Raw genomic sequence first — 24139 nt, 5'->3', positions numbered from 1 at the left:
TGTACACATGCTGCACCTCCAAGTATTCAGTGTGTGTGGTCTGAAAGATTCTCTGATAGAGAAATAGGAAAACTTCAGGTTCTTGGTTTGAGTTAAAAAACATGAGTATTTTATTTTGGTGTGTGAAGAGAGCACCTCATTGCCAGAGTGGTGAAAGCAGCATGGTATTTCCAGATTTAAAACATACTAGGTTCTCTTCATAATGCTTCATTGAATAAGATGATTATAGTGAAAGGACAATTAATGGCTGTTTTCCCAAGTACAGACCAGGGCTGTGAATGAAGTGTCAGCAAGGAGCAGTTCCCTGACAAGCAAACAGGCTGACAGTGTTTGGAAACTCCCTTAGAGACACAGGTCCTTTGTTTCATTTCTCACTGCACAACATGAAAAAGAGGAAGAATTTAGATGGAGCTGAAGTAAACTGAGGAAAAGATACCATGATCTTCCTTCGTTTTGCAGCCTGGGAACATGAAGGACAGTGTCGTAAAGACAATGAAGACCATGCTCCTTTTCCTAATTTTGCTAGGAGTAGTATCTGGTAAGAACATGATTTCATTATGCTACTAAAATTAGAATGCTGTTGGCTGTTATACTTTCTCTTGGGAACTTTATAATACATATTTAGGAATCAGACATGGATGGGAAAAATCAAGTAACAACTATTTTCCTACTGAAATAGATTGGGCTCTGTGGTTATAGCAGTATAATGAAGAGAATATGACTTTTTGCTAAAACACTTTGTTGGATGAGGCACTTCATTTCTAATAGCCACTGCTCAGTGTGACAGCACTGGAGTGGGAAAGGAGGCCAGCTCTCCAAGAAGCAATAACTAGTAATTATAGTCCAGTATCCCCCTTTCAAATATTGGTAACATTTTTCTTTGATAAAGTAAAACAAGCAACCAAATGGGACCAAACAGAAAGAAATTTGTGAAGAATATTAGGAGGATAACATCACTAACATTGATTGGTGTAAATACATGGGAGATTTGCCAATATGAGTATTTGCACATTAGCAACTTAGTAGATCTTCAAACTGTCTGAAGTCTGCGTGACACACAAAGCACTGGTATTGCTGCAAGCTGCCTGCTCAGGTAGGGTCACTTTGCTCTCAAGAAACTGTAAGACTTCTGCCATCCCTCAGGAACCTGTCAGTATTTGGTGGTTTTCCTGATGTTCCCCAAACTGTGATTAGGACACTACCTGCCAATTTTGTCTTTCTTTGAAAAATAGCATTTTTCTAACCTGTGTGGTTGTGGGTAGAGAAAATCTTGAAGCACACTCTAAAGACTAGCACATCACAGATAAATAAGTCTTAAATATGCATAAACTTCTCCAAACTAGTTTCATTATTGCTTTGTCTTGGACTTAGCATTTGTCAATGATTGACATTGATAATTCTGAAAAAAAATTAAATTGCTTCAGAAATATTTCATTCTGCAAAGTAAAGAGGTAAGCAAGAACTTGTAAATATGGAAGGAGAGCTTTTATAAAATTGGTTGGAAAAAGAAGCCATTTAGATGCAGCATCTAAAATTTCAGTTCAAAATGAAGAGCAAGAAGTAAGAACTTTGATTTAGAAAGACATACTCCGAATAAACAGTGAATGAAATCTTTGGAGATAATACAAAAACAGCAACTCCTTTCTAAATTTCTAAATGCTGTAAATGATTTCATTGCTTTTATAAATGGTTTCCATTAATGAACTGTGGCTTGATGAGTGAACTGAATTCATCAAGTACTGTCCACAGGAGATTACATTCAAAGTTCAGCTCCACTTACGGTATCTCCAGAAGCCCCTGTCAACCCAGCCTCATTTGCATGGGTGATTTTTGTTGATAATTTCCAGAATCTTTAAGAACAGAAATAAAAACTTAGTCCTTCACTGCGTCTTGCTCCTGCTGACATAAATCAGTAACAGCTCAGCTGAACTCAGTCCTACCAGGGTGTCAGTATGACCTGCTCAGATTAACTCTTCCAGGCAGTTCCCACCTCAGCATTTCCCACATCCCAGCCTGTACCTGTAGAGTATCTCCAACACCGTTTTTTCCACAAATGCCAGAGTAATCCCAGCCAGATCAGTGACTCATGAACCTGCTACATGACCCATGAACCATGATCTACAGTGTGGGATCATGGGAATCTCCATGCAGCTGTGGAGAGACCCTTAGGCTGCAGCCCTAGTGGTCTCAGACTAGTTCCTGTAGCAGCTTTTTACCTTGCAGCTCTGCAGCAAAAATAAAGACTTCATGGTGATGCCTCTTCCTGGTCTTAAAAATTAAGAGCCAGACATGGTTAAGGGAAGAAAGGGTTTTTATCTCGGTATTTAATAAGGATCCTTATGGTACACCACTTCACCAAGGTGGAATGCACTGAAATGCACACACACGATAGATCATGTATACAATTTATAGACCTTGCAAATGAGCATATATCATATCTAAAGATTCCCCAATGAGAGGCTTGAATGGTTATCGTGATATCCCCCCATCCCAAGGAATTCCACCTGGATGGGCCTATCTTAGTTTACAGGATGTGTTCTAGAGAGGACCTTGGTTTCTCAGGATAGCATAGGGCTTTCTGGCCTCCAACTGCGAGGCCTCCAGGATGTTTGGTCTCCTAGCTTAACAGAATATTAGGACTATGCTAAGTTACTGGATTTAAGGAATTAGAAGTATGCATGCTAAGAGCACTGAGGATATATAAAAGCTATATAAAAGAAAAGGCGAAAAATCATCATGGCTTCAATGGGGCTTTTGCGCAGTAATTGCTAGTGTATGAACAGTCTGTCCACACCCTTGAGTGGGCAGTATCTGTCTCCCTCTTGGCACACACCATGTGTAGGAAGTTTGGCTGAACACAGCCAGCTTGCTTGGAGAGTGTTTTGGATGAGCCAGTGAAGCATCCCCAAGCAACAGTCAGGCCTACCATAGCCAAGTGTTGAGGTACATTGCCGGTTCAGGGATGTGAGATTACTAAGGTGTTGTTTCAGGGCATCAAAAGCAGTCCTGATTTGTATTTTCTAGACACTCTTCATAAGATAAAGCACAACAGGCCTTTGTCAAAAATAGCAAACACTAGAAGCTAAATGACAGAAAAAGTGAGAAGTTTGGTTTGGGGAGTCCAGAGGTCTGGACAAGCAAGGAGCTTTTGCAAATCTGTTGTATGCCTCACCAGTATGTGCAGCTTCTGTGCAGTTTTGAACCATAGGGTGCTTTTGTGGCCCTGCATCTTCTCCAGAGACTCCAGGTTGCTCTTCCTTGCTCAAAGCAGGAGACATGACAGTACCAGCCCTGAAATTGTTACTAACTCACACTACTGAAGAGCCAGGCTCGCACACAGCTGCCATAGAAAGAGTTAGAAGACAGAAAACGGAGTGAATAGGTGCTGCAGATACTGTAGTCTACAAAAAAACATTGCTTCTTTAGTATCTGGGTCTGTGTGATTCAAGGTACTTTTTGATGGGATAGTGAACCGAGGCAGCAATTGGTGTAGGGAGCAAAATGTAAAAATAGAAACATTTTTGACTTCTTTGCTTCTGTATAAAGACATATATGAAGGCAAATGAGGCAGTAACAATAATACTTTAACAATAGCCACACTAGATGACAACATTATAGGACTGAATTACAGAAAAGATTGATTCTTTTGCCATTAACACTGGATTTACTACCATGCAATGCCCCCACTCATATGTGAAAAGAGAGTCAGGGCATTTTGTGTTCATTACGTGACAAAAGCTGTGCTTGCTAGCCCAAGATTCCCAGAAGTAATTTTACATTCCTTTCCATCTTGCAGGAAGAAGAATCCAGTTGCTTAAGGGCTTACCTGCAACAAGCACTGTTGAAGAAAACTCAGCAGCTGGTGTTTTAGTCTATAGCTTTAATGTAACTGTTTCTCCATTGGCTTCTGGAGGTGTTGCAATTCTTCCTACCATAGTAAATTCAAATCCACTTACAGAAGCTTTTGACATTGAATCAAAAGGAGGTCTTGAATACAGTGTGAGTTTTAAGTTTAGCTTGAGCAATTTTCAGTTGTAGGCTGATGTTTCCTGTATTACTGAGCACTGAAAGTGCACAGTGTCTCATTTTTTAATCAGAAAAGTGTTTTAAATGCAGACTGTGGTAGTATTTGAAAATGCTGCAATAGATATGACAGATTAATAGCAATAGTGATTATGATTTTTAATTGCATCTAGGAAAAATCACTCATTACAACAATTCCATTACTTGTGTGATAGAAAAAATGTTATTTTTAGAAAAAAAGAGGTGAAGAAGGACATGGAGGACCTGCTTCTGTTTTGAGGTTTTATCCATAGTTTTTCAGCTTAATATGTTTGAAGTCACTGTGAATTGAAAGGGGATTTGATAAACCACATACAGCTTCCATTTGGCCACTCTCACCAAGAATTGAATTTAATTTGTCTCATTTCCAAAATAAGTGAAGCTGAATCAGGTAATTTTTAATTCTGAACAAAGGCTGTGACACATGAGGAAGTTATCTTGAGGTAAGAAGTTATCACCCTTCCACACATCTATGACCTGTTTCTATCCATTGCACCCTCCTGTCCTATGGCAAATGCAGAGAAATTTCCATTACTTCAGGCTGATTTTCATTGTTGCATAAATTAGCAAGTATTAGTTCACATTTGTCATGGGCAATGAGTGTTCAGATGCATGATAACTTGTCATTCCATTGCAATTTGCTTGTATGTTTGAGCCTGAACAGTGACACTGAAGAGTGGCTTTAATAGATACAGATAGAAATGGTGCAGAGTCTTAAAAAGGTGATTTGAATATCCTTTTCTGAGTGTTTGGAAGGAAGTTCAGGTTTTCACAGAACTGATACAAGAGCTATTTTCTTGTTCTCTTTGCTGGTGTTTCTGGGAGAAAATTTGGGAATAGTAAGTCTGTGGCCCTGGGTGGTATTGGCTCATGGATCTGATGTGCCTGTGGGGAGCTGCTGTGGCTCCCATGCTCCAGCTTCCCAACAGAGTACAAAGATCACTTGTGCCAGCTCTGCTGGCTCTTTACTGCCTCCCAGCCAGGTCAGTGAAATGGTTAAAAAACCTCTCAAAAAAGCCCTCTTTCACCTGTGAAGCATAGGGTGTGTCTGGACAAACACATGGACTGGCTCATCTGAAGAAATCATAGAATTATAGAATACGGTGAGTTGGAAGGGTCCCTTCAGGATTATCAAATCCAGCTTCTGGCTCTATGTAGGACATCCCAAGAGTCACATCAGATGCCTGAGAGCATTGTCCAAATGCTTCTTTAACTCTGCCAGGCTTGCTGCTGTGACCACTTCCCTGGGCAGCCTGTTCCAGTGTCCAGCCACTTTCTGGGTGATGTCTAACCTAAACCTCCCCTAACTCTGCTTCATGCTCTTTCCTTGATTCCTGTGTAACAGTCAGAAGGAAATGGATACATCCCTTAAACTGTCTCTGCTGACAGAGAACCCATAATGTAGGACTCCCTCCCTAAGCTTTATTTTGGCATTTTGAATTAAAGCAGTCCCTTCTGCTGCAAAACAAAACATAGTCCTTTTTTATACCTGCTTCCTCCTGTCCCATATCATCTTTATGTTATGATGCACAAGAATTTATATTGCTGCTTGTTGAGTGGGACTGAGAAGTTCATCTGGAGGAAAAATAATAGACAAAAAGTCCTTCTTGTTTTTTTTCATGGCAAGGATAATGGAGAAATTCTTCTTCTAGCACAGTGCGGGGTGACACAAGGATGAAAATGGATGGCCAAAAAAGCTGTAGACTGGAAACTGCTTCGTCCAAAGTGCCAGTTTGTATCCATTTCATACCACATTACCAGAATGGCCTGTGAACCTTTCTATGTTCTGCTTGAACTGTAGCTTTTTTCAACATTTCCTAAGTCACTTGGAGGACTAGAACAAAGAATCTGAGCTAGTGAATATCAGTCATGAAAAAATCATACAGCAAGCTACATACAAATTCTGCAAATTAGCAGACGAGTGCTAATTACAAGTCACAGAGCAAGGATAAATACACAGGTGTTCTTAGTGAATTTATTTGAAGATTGCTACTTTTAATTACTTATGCTATGTTGTAGCAGATCTGTACAATATTTCACAAAAGTTATGTGATCCAAAACCAGATACCTCAGCCCTATCTACTGCCATTAAATCTTTGCTAAGATATAGAAAAAGGCAGTATTTAATGAATGAATTATGGGATTTTCAGATGAGCTAAGTACCTGCTAGGACAGGCTCTTCAGTATTTATGAAGCACATTTAGTCCTGTTGCAGCAACAGAAAGCAATATCACATTTCTTGATATATTTTGAGATTTCTGAGAAAGTCACAGTTTCTGAGATCTGAGTCCTGTCCATTCTTCCTCACCTTACTCCTGTTTGAAGGTTCTCAAGAGCAGAAGATGTGTGGAATGCATGAAAACCTGCTATTGCTTGAAACTACTTGGATGCTCTTAGTGGTGCACTCTGAATATATTGGTGGTGGAGCGGGGAGCAGGGAGCCATGAAATTCTAATGTGGGATGAGTGATAGACAGTTTAGGAGTGACTCTGGATAGCCTTTCATGAAGCCTGCATCTTCTTCAAGTGTGTGCAGTCCTGCCTTCATCAGTAAGCTCTGCTCCTGCCTGAAGGAAAGGTGAATAGTGGCTCACAGCCTATGCCAGTGGCATGCTGTTTCCAAAAAGGTTCAAAAGCAACCTAGAAAGAGACCATTTAGATTCACATCTTCACTTCCAAGGCCTTTAAAAGGGAGGGTGTATTTATCTGGGCTGTAGTTACAACACCAATGAAAATATTTGGCTGTGAACCGGAGGGATAATCTTCAGAGGATATAATTTCTGCTTAGAACTGGGCAATTTAAAATGTTGAATTAATTGCATGTGTTTACTGTATTTAGATCTCCATCAAATATTCATTTTGGACATCAACCTTTCCACTGGTGTGACAAGATTTTTATAATGTTTCTTCTGTGTTGGCATCACTTGTATGGGAAACTTGTATCTGTACAGTATAGGAGGAAAGGACACCATCCAGGACACAGTTATTTTCTCCTGCAGTATTGTAACAGAAAGATCCAGGAGGTTCCAGACAGCAGCTGTTTTATGTACCAGAAGGCACAAAACATTTGTGCTTCTGTTCACTCTCCTCCAACTGTTTTTGTCAATTGGCTCTATTTTGACTTCTGTCTTCGAACTGTGCTGACATCACTTTTGTGTTTGTCCTCCGGCTGACAGCATCGCATCTAAACCCAAGGATTTATTTCACTGTCCTCATTCTGCATCCTCTTCAGTCCCCTTTATTCTGAAGTGTTGTAATACACTGACAGGCTACTCCTCACACACACTCATGAACCCCAACTGTTCTCCTTCTCCAGTTCCACAGCACCCTGCTTCTGTGTTCAAGTTTCACAGTTTTTTAGCTACACAAAAAACTTAACTGTCACCTTGTTGTTTCTTGTCCAAGAAAGGAAAGGTCTTGTTTTATTATTGACTGCAGCAGTGAAGATTAAGGCATACAACTTTCAGCATCCTCCTGTTGCTCTGGACTCATCCTAAATCCAGAATGATTGCATTTAATGTTTTTTCGTAGAATGTCAGTCTTGTGCTTGTACATATTCTGTGTTAAGAGGCAATATGCAGAGCCGGAAGCCTTTGAAATAAAAAACATGAAAACAAAAAAAAGCAAATGTTTGCCATATCAGTCTTGCAAAACTCAAGGCCTAAAGTATTTTTTTTCTATTAGTTCAGAGTTTTCCCCAAACAGTTCTGATGTCTCTCTCAGACAACGTACCCATGAAGCTCCCTCTTACAGTGCGGATACTGTAACACGTGTATCAGACAACAAGGCCTGTGGAAAAGAAATATCTATGGACCGATTCTTGATAGCTGTTTCAGAGATGTTTATTTCTCCAGCCGCATGGCCGGGATCTGCCGAGGAACTGAGGCAATCACAGGACCCGAGGGTCCTTCTGCCCGTGCAGGGAACACAAAACAACCAACGGGGAACGAGGCTGACCAGGGGCAGGGAAACCCCGTGTCTGTGCCCTCAGGGCCCCTCTCCCAGGACCCCATGGCAGGGGGAGACCCCAACAGCTCCCTTCTTCTGTGGTTTTCCTGCAGGTCTTCTCCCATATACAGGGTACACAAGAAAGGTTCTGGTACCTGCTAGACTATACGATCTCCTGCCTCCACACTCCTGATTTCAAGTAAAAGATCTTCCTCCTCATGCTCCTCACTCACAGAAAAAGTGAAGCTGCCCTTGTGTCTTGCAAGGCTTCCTCAGAATTCTCAGTCTCACGCCTTTACTGCTCCAGGAGCTTGGTGTGGAAAGGAAAACACTTGGCACAGACACGTACCTGCAAGATGTAGTCCTGAACTTGAAGACAAAGCATTGCCTGTGGGGCAGGGCAGCTCCTTCCAGGCTTTCTCCTCTCCAAAGTGCTCCTCACACAAAAAATCTTTGAGTTACTCCATGAAGCCACAACATTTTGGTCTCTTCACTCTCTTTCTGTCACATTTTTGCCACTGACGAGAAATGTGCCAACAAGTAAAAGACTATCTAAAACATTCAGTCTTTACTGATTGAAAGTTTCCCTTTATTTGTATTCACTCATTTGGACTATAACTTTCATCTCTTGCATCACGTGCTAATAATAATCTTTTATTTTCAGGTTGTTACCACTGGAAACCCTGTCCTAGATTATGAAACGATGCCAAAAAGCTTTGATTTGCAGATTTTTGTTGAAGATGCAAATGGAAGGACTGACCTTAACATATTGACTATTCAAGTAACAGATAAAAATGAACATCCTGTATTTCGAGGAAATATCGCAATTCAAAGTAAGATAATAGTAGAATTTGAAAAGAACCATACTTGGAAAGATGACATTGTCATCAGCTTAAAAAAAAAACCAACCTGAGTTCATACAGTGCCTTTAGCTAAAGTAGTCTAAGCATTTTCCTTTAGGAAAGCAAGAGAGGAACAGGACAATGTTTTTGTCAGAGCTTTGCTTTACACCAAGTGTTGGTATGCTTCATCTCTGGAAATGTCCTTTTATTTTTCTTGAAATTTTGTTTAAAAATTATTTAACCATTTTGAAGCACCTGAAGAATTAAAAGAAAAAAAATGATACCAATAAATATGCATGTGGACAAGCAAGATAAATTTCAACAAGTGTATATTGTATGTGCAAGAATTTCTGTGGGAAAACCATAAAAACATTGCTTTGCAGATGTTTTATATCTGCACATTGCATTTGCACCTTCACATGAGAAATTAAGTGGAAAATTAGTCTTAAGAGTGAGACCTCAGAGATTGTGATCTATGGTGGTGCAAATGAAAAGAGGTAGAGAGTTTTTTCTCCTGCATGGGGCAGTTGATGTTAACCGAGTTTACTTTTAGACCAGGGGCAAAGATGCAATGGGAAGAATGTGCAGTAGCCTTAGGAATGAGGCTGGAGAGCCTGGGCTGCAGCTGTGGCCAGTGCAGGCTTTGCACCTCATGCTGTGAGGTCATCACCTGATGCAAGTGACACTGCCATCAATAGAAAGGATAGGAAGTAACTGTGTTACTCTCTGAGAGATCTTATCTTGCTTGTGTACTAATGAAGAAGACCTGCAAAAGTTGTACCAGATGCAACAGAATATAATGATTTATTTATTATATGTTCACAAGCAGACAGAACGGTTCAGTTTATTCCATAAAGTACTGAGAGTCTGTTCGAAGACTGGCTGTCCTAACAGGACTGTATGGCCAAGCACACTTCAATATGCAGTTTTAAAAAATCTGAAACCTAAACTGGGATCCCTTTGTGGCAGGTATTCAGAGCTGGCTGCTGACCCCCCAGGTCTGGACTGACCACACTGGAGCAGTGCAGCACAGCTGCAGCCTGACTTTTGCCTGCTCCACACGGAGGGGTTCAGAGCCTGCTCACACCCAGCCCTCCTCACTGATGCCTCTTGAGCACACCGACATCCCCGATTCCATACAATACTTAGTTTGTAAAGCAAATTAGCTTCCCCCAGGGAAGAGGCTGTGTCATCTTCTTGCTATAGTTGGTGTCTTGCATATCATGGGTGCCACTGGAATCTAATAATAATTAAATGTGACACTTCAGGGGATCGACACAGCATGAAACACACTACGTGGGAGCTTGTTACAAATAAATGCATCAGCTTAACTCTCAGCTAGAGCTGACATAAATTGGTGAGCACAGATGTCTGATCTGTCTAACTGTGTGGCTTTAGTTAACAGTACCAGCCACAATTAGACACTAATTGCACATTTGCTGTTTATGAAAAAGCATCTCCCTCTCATTAAACTTTATATTCATATTGTTGTCCTCTGGGAACAACTCATTATGCTGCTCTGGGATTCCCACTGCTCTGATGAGAAGCAGCAGGCAGTAGGGGTCACAGTGGAAATTAATAGTCCAGAAAGAGCAGATCCAGCAGACACAAAAGGGCATAAAGCAAATAATGTGATCTAAAGATCTGTTGTCCTGTTAATTGCTCTGCCCAACGAGAGATAAGCCTGTTGCCAGTGGTCCAGTATGGGATAGCCCAGCTGTGAGAATCCCTGGCATGGAAAGAAATGTACCTTGTGCTGAATTATCACCCTTAGTAAAGCAAACATGTAAGTCAGTGCAGACCATCCACTACTTATTTGCCTCACAGGTGTAAAGCAAAAGCAGAAATGAAGAGGAAAGGCTCTGAGCTCTCCTGGCAGGGCACAGGATGTGGACAGGAAGGGGATGGTGATGAGGACCTAGGACAGGACTCTGTTCTCCCCATCTGCTTAGTAAAAAACCCTACAGATGTAGCCCAAATGCATAATTTTACTCCATAACCTGTGAACAGCTCAAGGGAAAGATCAGTCTTTCCCCTGAAGGGACAATTCATATTGAAACTTGCAGTGATGGTTGCCTGTTTACAGATATGTAATTAGTCTCTTTTTATCTTTTGATTATTTGTGATCTTTGTGATGATTTTGGAATTACACTTGTGGAGTGAGGAGATGCAGCAGGCAGTAATATGTCCTGACAGTTTCAGTGCATCAGTCTCTTTGCTGCTGTGTCCTTTACTTTTACCCAGTACACTTTTATCCATGCAGCTGTGACTATCTATATGTTGGAAGGGATACCTCCAGGACGCATTTACCAAGTTGATGCAGCTGATCCTGAAAATGCAAAACTCAAAGTAAGTTGTATTAAACAAAAAACCCCAGAGATTATATAATCCACTGTATCTGAAATGTGAATTACCATCATCTTTCAACAACTTCCTTCCTTATCAGAAACACAGTAAAAGGTTTAATCTGGAAAAAAAGAAGCATTCTCAATACTAAACTAAGAAAAAACAGCCTTAATGCCTGGACACAAACTCTATTTTAAGTTCTCAGTCTTCCAAAATTAAGGGATATTGAAGGCAGATTTTGATATAGTTAATCAGAGAGACAGTAGAAATTGTGAATTTAAAATAAAAAAAAAAAGCTCGCAAAATGTTTGTTGTAGATGAGAGTGACTAAAAGCAAATAAAATTTTCAACCTTCTGTATCACAATGTAAATTCTTTTAAATGAAACAGTAAAGAAATTGCTTACAAGGCAAACAAATCTCAGGTTTTTGACAATCCCAGGACAAACTGTGATCTTCAGTTGGGAAAATGTGTTGGCTGATCTAAAAATACTCTTGGTATTCAGAAACACTTCTGGAAAGTGATAAGTTGGTAGCTGGGAAAAAGTAAGTGCACTTACCTAGGAATTGTGTTGTATCTTTGCTTTATTGACTTTGGCTTTATAAAATACAGCACATTCAAGGACTGAACAGAAAGATGCTATTTCAATATTTAGCGATATTCAAGAAAGCAATTAGCTTGAAGTCTGTCCTCAGTCATTGCCCAGTCAGACTGAGATGGTGAGAAGTAAAGCAGAGCTGTGGGGGTTTAGTTCTGCTTTGTGTTTGAAAGCAATGACAGTGAGTTCCATGTGCCTTCTAACCCCTAAAACATCTGAGGCGTAAGAAGCTGCAATTGAAGAAATGCTGTTACGTCCTTGGGCAGGTCTGCTCAGTGGCATTTGCAGGTTATTTGCATGGTGCATGACCCTCTGTTTTGCGTACTTCAGACTGTATGTGTATTAGTAATGCCTGGACTAGTAAAGGAAATGTCCTTGAGGGCTTATTTGTGCTGCCTTGGCATGTGAAAGATAGAGGGGAGGACATGGTGGGTGTGTAGTAGCTACCTCGCGGCCACAGGGAGCACAGTGCTGCATTTTGACTCCTGTGTATAGTGTGGGTATCCTCTGCAATGCACAAAGTGGCTGATGCTGTGTCCTACCTCTTTTAGCACTAGGCTGTTGTGAACACCCTTCAGCCTTACACCCTCATGTACTCTGGGAAAGTCCACTCTCCCCTCATTGCCCTCTTCAGTCATCTGGAGTCCCAAACTTAATTTCCTCCTCCAGCTCTTATATCCAGCCAAATCCAGCCTTGCCCCTTCTCTCACTTCTCCTTTGTGCATGCAGGCCACTGCCACCACAAAGCTGATTTTTGCCTGCAGCACTGTGGTCCTGCTGGCTGCCCTCTCTGGGAAATTCTCATTGCAGACCTGGAGTCCACAGAGGTAGAAAACAGAGTGGGTGCTAATGTAGCTCAGTGCCTGTGACTCTCCATGGGCTGTAAGCAAAGCACTTATGACCAGGGTGTGGTGAGCAGGTGTGCTGGCATCTGTGTGTCAGCATTTCGTTATGCAGTTTGGGGCAAATGCTGCACTGTAACTTGGCCTGTTCGACAAGGCAAGGAATGAATGGAAGGGTGTTTTAAGGTAAAAAGACTAATTCCTTACTCTCTTCATTTCAGTATTCACTGCTCCCTGCAACAGTACCATTCTTGATCAGGGAAAGTGGAGACATTTTTTCCACAAAAGAATTTGATTATGAGAAAGATCCGCATTGGTGAGAATGTGTTTTATGCTCATGGGCTATTAGCTTATAGTATTCAGAGAAATATTTTCTGACATACGTGGAATTATTCTTGTTCTGTTTTTCTTATTTAACAGTTACTTTTTAAATGTAACAGTGACAGATCCAGGTGGACTCAACTCAACTAAAACAGTGAATATATATATAATTAATACCAATGATGAAAGGCCTTACTTTACCACGTGAGTAAAAATTTTCCATTGCACTCAAAATGTAGGTGTTTTTTCAGGCTTACTGCTTTGGCAGCTATGGGAGGGTTTAACATAAGGGCAAATAACTATGACAACAAAACACTACTGAAAAAAGTATTTTAATATTGCTATGATTCCTATTCTTATACTGGAAAGCCTTGTCCTAATGTCCCTCATTAATTATTATTTGTATTCTTAATAGTTTAAAGAGGCTCTGCCTTTGTGCTAAGAACAGCCAAACAAGCTTGTTTTACTTGTTAGCATTTACAGAGGTTAAAGTTATGCAAAGATCTGTGGACAAGTTCAGACAAGGAGCTTAATTTCACCCAGTGTGAATACAATCATAAAGGATTTGCTCCTTATGCAGGTCTGCATTTCACCATAATGGTGTTTATTCATGCAGAAATGTCTAGACATAAAAAGTCTCCCTTTTGATCAGTCTTCTTCCCAGACACACTTGTAAACAATCCTGGTGATCTTTGAAACGTGTTGTCTCTTACTGTGTCATAAGCAGGAAATTGTGTCATAGCACACAAGTCAGAAACAGCTTTTGAAGATTAAGGAGTCAGGATATATTGAAAATTTGGAAAAATGGGAACAAATATGCATGTGCTACAAGCAGGCTGTTGTGCAGTGGAAAGAGAGCACAATGGATGGTAGTTTCTGAAGCAGGAGCATGACAATTATTACAGTTGATCTGCTCTGTTGTTGATCTATCTTTGTCACTTGCATGAGACACTGATGGGATTTAAGGCACTGTCGTTATGTCTCCTGATTGTGAGACTCTACAAGATCCCTGCTGAGAATATTTAAGATGGCTCCTCTCCTGCCATCTCTGCACAAGTGAAGACAAGATAGCACCTGGGGCCACACCAGGAGGTTCCAACCACTTGTTTGGAATAATCTTCTGGGTGTTTTCTCGAGCCAGAGCATTCTTGAGACAGATCCTGGGCTGAGACCAAGGATCTGGACCTTAATGGTTAAAGGGGTGAAGAATCTGAAGACACAAGAATTAAATGCTAGAAATAGGCATGAACTGTTGTTGCTGTTGTTGTTGCTATCTATTTAATACTTGAACCTCATGCCTGCAATAAACAATAACATTAACAGCTCATTCCATGTTACTGTACTTCTGAAAGCAGGAGGAATCCTCTTCCCAGTGCCAACATCTGCATATTGCGTTCTAGACTGATTATTCCCTCCTAATGTTGGCATTTCTGTGTATTCATCCTTGTGTCTGGAATGCTAAAAGAACTTTTCAAAATGTTTATCTGCTTGTTTGAATCAGTGAAGTCTGCAGTGACTTGAGAATCTGTAACACCTAAGTTCCAAGACTCATATGGCACAAATAGAGTCTGGTACTTGTTTGAATCTTCTCCCTTTTAGATTGACATTACTGACCAGAAAGAGCAGTTCTGTTTGCAAAGAATTTTAGATTAAATTGCACTTCATGATCTATCCTTAATATGCACATGTATGGCCTGTCTCCTGCTACAATGTGAGCTGCATGCTGGGGCTAAGTACTTCCTGACACTGTAATAATTAGTGCTGGTATGGGAGCCGAGGAAACTTGACGAGTTAGCAAACCTCCTTTATTTTACCCTGATCATAGATGTCAAGATAGAGTTTCAAAGGGTTTTTAAAATTGTTCCCATAGTATATGCAAGCACATCTGGTTTTGGTGTTCACAACACTATATTGGCATTCAGCCTTTTGAAATTGTGGCTGTTAAAATCAATGGAAAATTGTGGAGTCAGGAAAACAAAGGAGAAGGCAAGAAAACAAACATACGTTTCCTTTGCAATTACATTGCAGTGACTAATATATCTGCTTGAACCATCCTGTGAAAAGCTACTGGCAGGTGGCAGACAGATGGACAACGTGACACTTCCCAGATGTAGTTGTGTAGGAGGTAGCCCCTAACTCCTTTCCAGCTGTCCTGGTGCTTTGTGTTATGGGGATGTGCTTGGTAATGTCCTGCTTCTTCCCAAAAGGTCTAGTGGGGATGGGATAACAACCAGTGCAGGGTGCAGAAGGGTTGGTAGGGCTGTGAGGGTGGAGCTGGGGTGAGTTTGCTGTTCACAGAGAAGTTGGAGTTGGGGTTCCAGTGGGCCTAGGGAGTTTCCTACTTTGGGCCAAAACCAGTTAGACCTGTGGGAGTGAATGGGATCTGTTTCTTTCTTCATGGCTCAGGAAGCAACAGGAGAACAAGGAGTGAAGAGATCCAGTGCCAAGACTGATACAGAAAGTTTGTAAATACACTGACACAACAGATTTCATAAACTCCTTGTTTTCATCTGGCTGTAAGTTAGGTGTTTTTACTGGGAAAATCCTGTGTGATTTCTCTCCTGTATGCTTGCCTCTTTTCATATGATCTGACAGAAGAGCTGAAGATAGTGTGTCTTCTTAACCATTTTAAAAATTGCAAGTGGAGGCCTTGAGACATGACATCTTCTGTTCTGTGTCTGCAATTCTCTGCTCCAGTTGCTAAGTGCCCTATGATGTGTGTCTTCAGAGAACAACAAAGGACTCATGTTCTCCTGTACTGGGAACTACAGACCAGTCAATTACCTAAGTGGCAGCATAGGATGTTTAAAAAGGGCAAAAAGGGTTTAGTCTTGAAACACACTTCTAATGCTTTTTTTAACTCTTGAGGACCTTCAACTCTCCTTGAGTTCTAGAATCAGAAGATGTGTGTGTGTTCATGTGGGTTTCAGTAATATAAACCAGTCTTCTGAAATTCCTTGCACCATTTTTGGGTTCTGGCCCATGCCTATTTTTGCATGTGGTTCAAGTACTGTAATTGTCCACCTGAGTACCCACGTGAACATTAAACTGCAACCACTGTAAGGAATCCTGCACAATTGCCTGCCAGACCATATCTGACCTATAAAACTAAAATCATGGGAAATTTGGGAGCACTGGCATACCAAACAGCAGCAGTAGAGAACCATTTTCCCAATGTAAAATGCATCAGACAGACAGATGCTGCTGGGAGTGTGAGGCACATTCATCTGTTGGGCACCCAGAAGAGTGCTCCTTCCTGCCTTCACCTACTGCAGGGACAACTCAGCTTTTCTGTAATACTGTTGCCCCCCAGAAGGCTCCAGCATTCATTCCAAAAGATGATTGACTACATTACTTGTTGTATTTTTGCTTTTCTGTTGCAAAATGAAGAAATTAAAGCAAATGGCTTTATGAGCTGGCAGCTCTGTAGGGAGATGGATGGCATGACTTAACAGCCCCTTACCTCTTCAACTTCCATGGTTCTGTGAAAGACAAATTGCTTTTACTGTGGAAAAGTTGTAAGGAAAGAACACTTACTTGTGTGGCTGTGTCATGGTTTATGAGCACATGCCAGTTCAGCTACTTCTACATGCCCAGCTGGCAGAACCAATGCCTGGGGTATTTATCCAGACATGCAAATAGCCATCTCTGAACCCAGCATGGCCATGGCTCTGCTGCCACAACTGGCTGCTCAGCTAAATCTGTAATCAGCTGCCCTTGCAAACAAGACGCACTCTTTGCTGAATTTTATCTTGTAGAAAACAAAGAATCTACAGGATTCCAGAGGAGCAAAACCCGGGCACCATTGTTGCCAATATAACAGCTAAAGATCCTGATGATGAAGACTCTCCCAGCAGACTTTTCTACAGCATCCAGTCATCTGACAGACATTTCTCCATAAATCCAGGTAAGACAAAGAAAAATGTGACTTCTGACATCTGAAAAAAAAAAAAAAGACCATCTACTTTGGAGAAATTATTCTTGACTTAGTTTTAAATAGACTTACTTTATTTTGTGGCTCCTTGTAACAAAAAGGAATGCTCAGTCCCTTATAAAGGTCAAATTCTTTGGTCAGCTGACCAAGACTTGGCAAGATATCTTGAAGAAAGTAGACCAAAGGTGACTTCTTGACAAATATTGACTTGTGGCTTGAGGGTAATGGTTCCTTGGGCAGAATTAAGATTGCTGACTTCTTTCTAATATTTGAGGACTGCAGTGACCCTTCTGGGGTTCTTGAAACAGCTTCAGGTAGTTAGACCATAAAGTCCTCCCTCCTGCCTGAAATCCTCTCTAGCATTTAAGTGCACAGCAAATCTACATCTCAGGTTCATTGCTCTATTCACGACCCTGCTCAGGCAAGACCATCCAAAAGAGGCCTCTTTCTCGTGGTGATCCTATCTTCTTCATACTGTCTGGGATCTGTACATCTGTTCCCCAGAGGTTTTTGCTCCAGGGCTGGCATTCAGTGATGGCTTTGCTCCTTGTCTGCTATTGCTTTAGAACTGCCTATGACAGTTATAAGAAGTGCCACAAAACACAGTGCTGTGGGGGATCAGGATGATCCTTAAATGCTTTGAATTCCCTATGCCTTTTGGCCTTGTATTGCCACCTTCCTCCTCAATTACACTATAAAAGGCAGAGGATATATGCACTGTTCTTTCAACTCTGTGCTCTGAGAATACTACTTGTACTGTGCCATAAAAACCTTCTCTTTTTGAACAGAGGCTAACAGGAGTGAAAAAAAGTATTAAGTGCATGGCTGACCAGAGCACTTGGCGCAGTCTGTCACAGCTAACAGCAGCTCTGTTGATGTATGAGTAGATTTGGAGGTGCTGAAGGATGCTTAAATGATAACAGTGGAAAGTGAAGCTGTCTTACTAGCTAGGGAGCAAGGACAGGCATTAGCAGCTCATTGTCCTTGCTCTGTGAAGGCACTCGACTCTGGCTTGCACTAGAAGCTTGAGAGTAAGGGAAACCTAAATGCTTTACAAACCCTCTGCTGAGGCCTCCTAAGGTGTATTTTTGAGCAATGGTATCTAGCCATTAATCTTACCCAGAATGTTCAGAGCCATTTTGTACCACTTTAAAAAAATAACTAAACCAGCCATGATTTGCACACAACAGAAGACTTTTTATTCTGCTACCTGTCTGTTGAACTGCCCTGTCCTCTTGCACATGCACCATGACTGTTTGTTTCTTCCCCCCATGGTGAATATCTGACTTCTGGCTGTTCTCTGACAGCAACTGGAGTGTTGCAGGTGACTGGGAGAATTGACCGGGATGCGCTTCCGCTGCGGCTCCATCCTAACCTCTCACTGATAATCCGGGTAGAGGACAGCCCCAGCAGTGGCCATGCCAGTGAAATGGAGGTCATAATCATTGTTGACGATATCAATGACAACCCACCAGAATGCAATCCTTCTGCCTTCAGGTATGGAGCCTCTCCCTTGCCTTGGTGCTGCCTTGCTGCCCCAGACCAGTGTGCAGATGGACATTTATTGTTAGCCTGCCCATTCTGCAGGGCTGTTGTCCATCACAACATATGGGTCAGATTCTGGGTTGCTTCCTCCATTGTTGCACATTTTGATCTAGGATTTCACTTAGAAAATAAATCAATGTTTTGGCCAGTGATATATGAAGAGTTCAAAAGGAGAAATACAAGTTACTTTGACGGGAAATGTTTTTGTTTTAAACAGGAAAGAAGCAAATGAAAATACGGCTCCTGGGACACTTCTTGTTGATCTTAGAAATTACTGTAAAGATATTGATGTTGATCCGTCAAACAACCAATTTAGTTTCACTGAATTATCTGGTTTTGGAAGCAATAACTTTTCTCTGGATTCCACTGTGTCTGGAAGACTTGTGGTCAGTCATTTGTGGCTTTATGTTAGATTACCCCATTACAAAAGTTAAGTTATGAAATATTATAAGGGTTTTTAAAATTCATTGTACAAGAAAAAAGAATTACTGTCATCCATTTCACAGTAGGTATGATGTGGAGAATGACTGTTTTGACTAGTTGTGAACTATATACCCCTTGATAGGATGCTTTCTAAGGATTCTACAGAATTTAGTGAACAGAGACTGTTTCCTCCAGTTTTAAATAAATGTGCTAGATATGATTGAAAAAAATATTCTTTTTTAGGGAGTGTGAAGTACCAACTTTGATATGGATAAACAAAGAAATTTGATGCCATTTCATATGCATTTACTCATGACAGACTGTGGAAGATCCTTGCTACTCAGCATGAAGAATTTAAATACTTGAGAAATCTCACACTCAGTAACTCAGTAATTGGTCAGAATTGTAAAATCACTTTGAGTGGCAAATTTTCACAAAAAGTGTGGTGGGATTTGCACTTCTGTGATTTTGCATGTCAAAATATGAATTCCTTATGCTGATAGCTGCTGGCAAACTTGCATTGGCCAGAACCCCACCAGTTCCTGGACATGTGCAATGGTGGTTGTTTTGTTGCTTTAGAAAGAACTGTGGGCAACTGCAGAAAAAGGGAAACAACAAAAAATAGGCATTCTGTCTAAAAGACAAGAGTGCTACAGGAACAGTAAAATGGCTTTGTATGGTTTACTTTAATTTTGGATCTGAGGTTTCCTTGTCAATAAGCACTGCCCTTAGCTGCTTCGTCTGTCAACATAAAAAGCACTTTCCTTGCTGCACAGGGTATGACTGTTGTCAATCAAGCCTTTGATCACTGTGTATGCACAATGTACAGAGTATGTGAAGTAACCTGTTCCTCCAGGAATTTCCCTGCAGAGACAACCAGCAGTGGGTGCCTCTGTGTTAGTCCTACTGCCCCAAAGTTTATGAGGCTTCTACAGCGAGACAGAGAGCTCGGGAGATTAGGATTTAAATCTGTGTGAGCCACCATTTAGTGATAATTTGGTTCCTGGACAAGCACTTGTGGCTGGACCTGATACCTTTGCTTAATGTCTGCAGGCATGAGCTCAAGGAGTAACTATTACTGTTTAGCAATCACAGATCCTTGTTGAGCCAACAAAGGGCAGGGTAAATAGCCAGCTCTTTACACATGCTTTGAATTGACTAGGTAAAGGTCAAGACCTTATGATCCAAATGATAAAACTTTCTGCACTTAAGGGGAAGAAATTTGTTGGCAGAAGTGTGAGCATGTAGGAAAAGCCTGGAATTCAATCCTGGAATTGACTAATAGCCTGTGTTATTCCTATGGAACAGTTCTATATATCCAAGGGGCAGATCACACTTACAGAATGCTAAAAATAGCAATTGTCATCATGTGTACTGTGATTTCATGTATGGAAGTATAAATACAATTGTGTTCCTTTCTAACTTAGATGACTGGAACTATTGATTTAGAAAGTCCAGCTAATCCAGGAGTTGAAGTTTATACTTTGACTGTCAGGGTGCAAGATATTGCCCAGCCTAACTACTCAAGCAAGTATCCCTTTTACATTTCTTTTCATAGTTTTCTGTGCTGTAACAGCATGGAGAGAGGAATACCATATGTATTTTGAATATATGCATGAGAAAATTTCACAGCCATACTTAACTATGATTTAATCTTCTGTTATATTTCCAGATATCATCTACATTTACATCAGGATAAAGCCAGTGAATGAATTTTTTCCAGTCTTCAGTAATTTATCTTATGTATTTAGTGTTTCAGAGATTACTAAAGGTACAGTAAGTAGCACCTACATGATAGAAATAATGTTGTCATTTTGTTAAGTGCCTTTTTGCTCTAAATGAATTTTCATATATGTAAATAAGGCAAATGGCTCAAAGTTCCAGTTCAACTAGGGTCTCACCATGCAACCACCTACTACCCTTAAATAGACTAAACTGGCAAAAACTCCAATTGTACAGATGGAAGCTGAGACACAGACAAATTCAGCAATTGCACAAGAAATCTGTGACAGTGCCAGGAACTGAACTCAGATGTCTTGTTTTAGACTGTCTTTCCGCTCTTGCTAAATTAGCCCTTTGGAGGGACTGTGGTGGTGCAAAGAAACCTTTATAGACTGACACAGATGAGTGAGGACTCCCTTGGCCCAGCCACAGAGCACTTCTTCTGAGGTTCTCTACAGACTCTTGTGTTTTGGTATTTGCTGCTACCAGCCCATGCACAGGGAAGCCATAGCACACCATAGTGAAATAGTGCTTCTCATGCTGTTGCTTTAATTTTCTTGGGTGAAAAACTCTAAACCAAATCATTAGTTCAGTTTCATCTGTATCTTCTGTTACTTTAAATGTTAGTGAAATATGGATTTTCTGTCTCTCAGCTGGATCTAGCATTGGAAGAGTACATGCCACAGACAAGGACTGGCCACCTAATGTCATCACTTACTCCATTGTGGCTGGAGCAGGCACCAGGGATTACACAAATATCTTCTGGATCAGCCCAACGAAAGGAGATGTGAGGATTTTAGCTGGATTAGACTATGAAACAACTCAGAAACATATGTTCACAGTACAGGCCTCAGACCAAGAGAAGTCTACAACAGCATCAGTGAGTAAACCCACTCTACTTCTTCCCCTTTATCTACACTTTCTCTCTTCTTCCTGGTAAGAACAGTAAGACATTGGACAGAGCACTTTGGTCTGTAAAAGGCAAGTCCAACCTTTCCCAGTCATATCACTCAGACGAAAGAGGTGTTTTTCACTCAGTGTTGGCTTAATTCTTACAAAAAGGATAAAATAATATTTTAATCTTTTTGACTGTGATTGCTTCTCAGACTTTTTTCTTATTTTATCTTGGCAGTGAAATTGTTTTTTGTGCCCTAGACAACTTAAGTTACTCTTTATGGATACAGAGGTACTAGAAAATAGAAAAAGGACAGGGTCTTGAAGCCAGGTAGCACAACCTAGTTGTAGCCATGTTTAGTGGCAAATCCTTTTTGGAACCTGTGTAGTGTCTCTTGGCCCTCAAATACACATTTGATTTTGTCTGTGATTTTTCTTTCCCTGCAAAGTGTCCATGTGAGAATTGTGTTGCAGTGTATCAGAGTTGTGTTTTGATGGAGCAGTACAAAGAGGATGTGGATGGGAGGAGGGCTTGGGCAGCCTCTTGGGTTAATGTCAGAGGGCCAGCCCAGTAGAGTTGTGTCTGCTTGGCCTGCTGGAGTTGTACCTTGCCCTGACCATGATCAATTTTTTTCCCTAATGGTGCTATCTGGCAGGAGCTAAGACCATGCCAGGTACCAAGATAACTTTAAACAGCAGGGTTGTGCTTAGGTTTTCTGCCCAGACCTATTTTATTCAGAAGAAAAATTACAGATGGTATATCCACAAAGGTATTTTATAGTTACTTCTTTCAAACAATGCCAGTGTCCTTCACAGACAGACTCACTTTTACTTCTTTACACATTTTCCCCCTCATGACTGCTTTACATTTGATTTTTGCACATCTCTTGGGGTGACACAGGTACTAGGCTTGCTTTTCATTCCAGCCAAGCACCACCCATAGAGTTGCTAGCTAGGAGATGCTTAATCTCTTTATCATGTGTAATGCTTCAAGGTGATGGTAAATGACAATTCAGCATCAGAAGCTTTTAACAATGTCAAGCTTGTCTGTTGCCTAACTAACAGACATTAGAAGAAAGGACTTTAAGAAGGGTAACTTTCTTTTAGCTAGCTAATCACAGATGACATCAAACACATCTGGTGCTTCTGTGGGTGCTCTCAGCCATGCAGGAGGCCATTACCAGCATTTCTCTCTCACTGGGAACAGTCTATAAACACTCTTCCTTCCATGGATCATGCTCTGAATGGTTATTAAATATGTTAAGAAGCCTAACTAATGATTGTTAAGCAAATTGAGAGTTTTGGAAGGGAGTTTAATGATTATGTGGTACTATTGTTATTTCTCATTTTAACAATAACACAATTCAGGTTATTCAAACAGTCAGACATATCAGCTTGAAAACCCCTCACTTTTGAAAGATGGTTCAGGTTAAGGAACATGATCCCATAAGAGTGCTGATCACAAGAAGAATTGAATCACAGACATTTTCTGGCAGGAACTAGGTTGAAAGGGGACTTCAGTGCTCTTCAAAAGCTGTTGATCAAAAGAACAAAATGGGCAAAGCCAAACAGTTTCTGAAATGAATAAAATTCTGTCTCAGCACATGGAAGCAGCTTCAGCTTGCTATTCCTCTTTTCTTCCAGGTAACTGTGAATGTTTTGGAAGTAAATGATGAAGAACCAATTTGTTCACCCAATTTCTTCTCACTTCAAATCCCAGTCAGCTTAGCTGTTGGGACCAATATTAATGGCTTCAGGATTGAATGTCAAGATCGTGATTCTGATCCCAGGTCTTTCCGTTACTTCATTAATGAAGGTACTGTGTCACAGTGTGGGAGCAGTGAAAAAAAATACTGAATGCAGATGCTTCACTCACATTTATAAACAAAAGTCTAATATAGTTTGTGTGCTACTTTTCATGGTGAGCTAGCTGTGATCCACAAATTTTGCACATCATTACATTGCTGCTCTCTGCACAAGCTGGCTACTGGTACTACTGGTGGTAGCAGCTAAAACCACTCCCTTGCAAGGCTGGATTGCATGCCACATTAATTAATCGGCTATTAATTACACAGTTGAAAAGAACTTGGGAAGAATGAGCTGGAAGGGTGTGCAGTGTCAAATTTCTCTTCCAACTACTGCTGAGTAAATCTTGAGAAATGATGGAAAGTTCTATTTCTCTGCATATCTCACCTCTAGATGCTGGTGCACTGTTGAAAATAACTGCTCAAACCTGCATGTCATAGGTCCATGCTATATGCAATAAACCCTCATTTTAAGAATCCTTGTTTGAACTTCATGGTCAGCTGCATCCACTTGGAAAACTGCAGTGGTATGGGATGACACTCAGCTTCACAAAAATGGGAATGCACTGTCTTGGGGCAATTCCTCCTTTTGCTGCTGAGGTGACTGCTGTGAAGAAGGGAGCAGAATGTCCAGGTGTCAGTAAAAAGCTGTGAGCATCAAAAGAGAGAATCTGTCCTATTGCAGTCCCTTGATGCCACAGAAGGAGCTCTGTGGACATAGTATTGACACATGAATCCATACAATGGCTATGTTGATAAATCAGTGTCTGACCACACAGGTGTCCTGGTGCTACAGACCTGAGCTGTGTCATGCATTGGCCTCTGAGCCACAGAGCATCTCATGCCTGTAAAATAGGCA

General features: G+C 40.9%; 1 protein-coding gene across 1 annotated transcript in view; it reads left to right on the top strand.

Annotated features, from left to right (window-relative positions):
- Nucleotides 1–468: 468 nt before the first annotated feature.
- Nucleotides 469–24139, top strand: part of CDHR3 (cadherin related family member 3) — a gene marked incomplete at both ends in the record, with an annotated part of 34585 nt that continues 10914 nt past the window's right edge. Inside the window, 13 exons of the mRNA XM_082280368.1 lie at nt 469–538; nt 3797–3999; nt 8674–8842; nt 11115–11200; nt 12858–12952; nt 13057–13161; nt 16716–16864; nt 18199–18388; nt 18654–18822; nt 20287–20428; nt 20532–20630; nt 21235–21461; nt 23120–23291. Of these exons, the coding sequence (XP_082136494.1) occupies nt 469–538; nt 3797–3999; nt 8674–8842; nt 11115–11200; nt 12858–12952; nt 13057–13161; nt 16716–16864; nt 18199–18388; nt 18654–18822; nt 20287–20428; nt 20532–20630; nt 21235–21461; nt 23120–23291 (1876 nt within the window). The remainder of the gene's footprint in view (nt 539–3796; nt 4000–8673; nt 8843–11114; nt 11201–12857; nt 12953–13056; nt 13162–16715; nt 16865–18198; nt 18389–18653; nt 18823–20286; nt 20429–20531; nt 20631–21234; nt 21462–23119; nt 23292–24139) is intronic.

This window comes from Coloeus monedula (genome assembly GCF_965178545.1).
Source record: "Coloeus monedula genome assembly, chromosome: 4".
In the NCBI taxonomy this organism is placed as follows: domain Eukaryota; kingdom Metazoa; phylum Chordata; class Aves; order Passeriformes; family Corvidae; genus Coloeus; species Coloeus monedula.
This window is presented reverse-complemented; position numbering and strand designations above follow the sequence as displayed.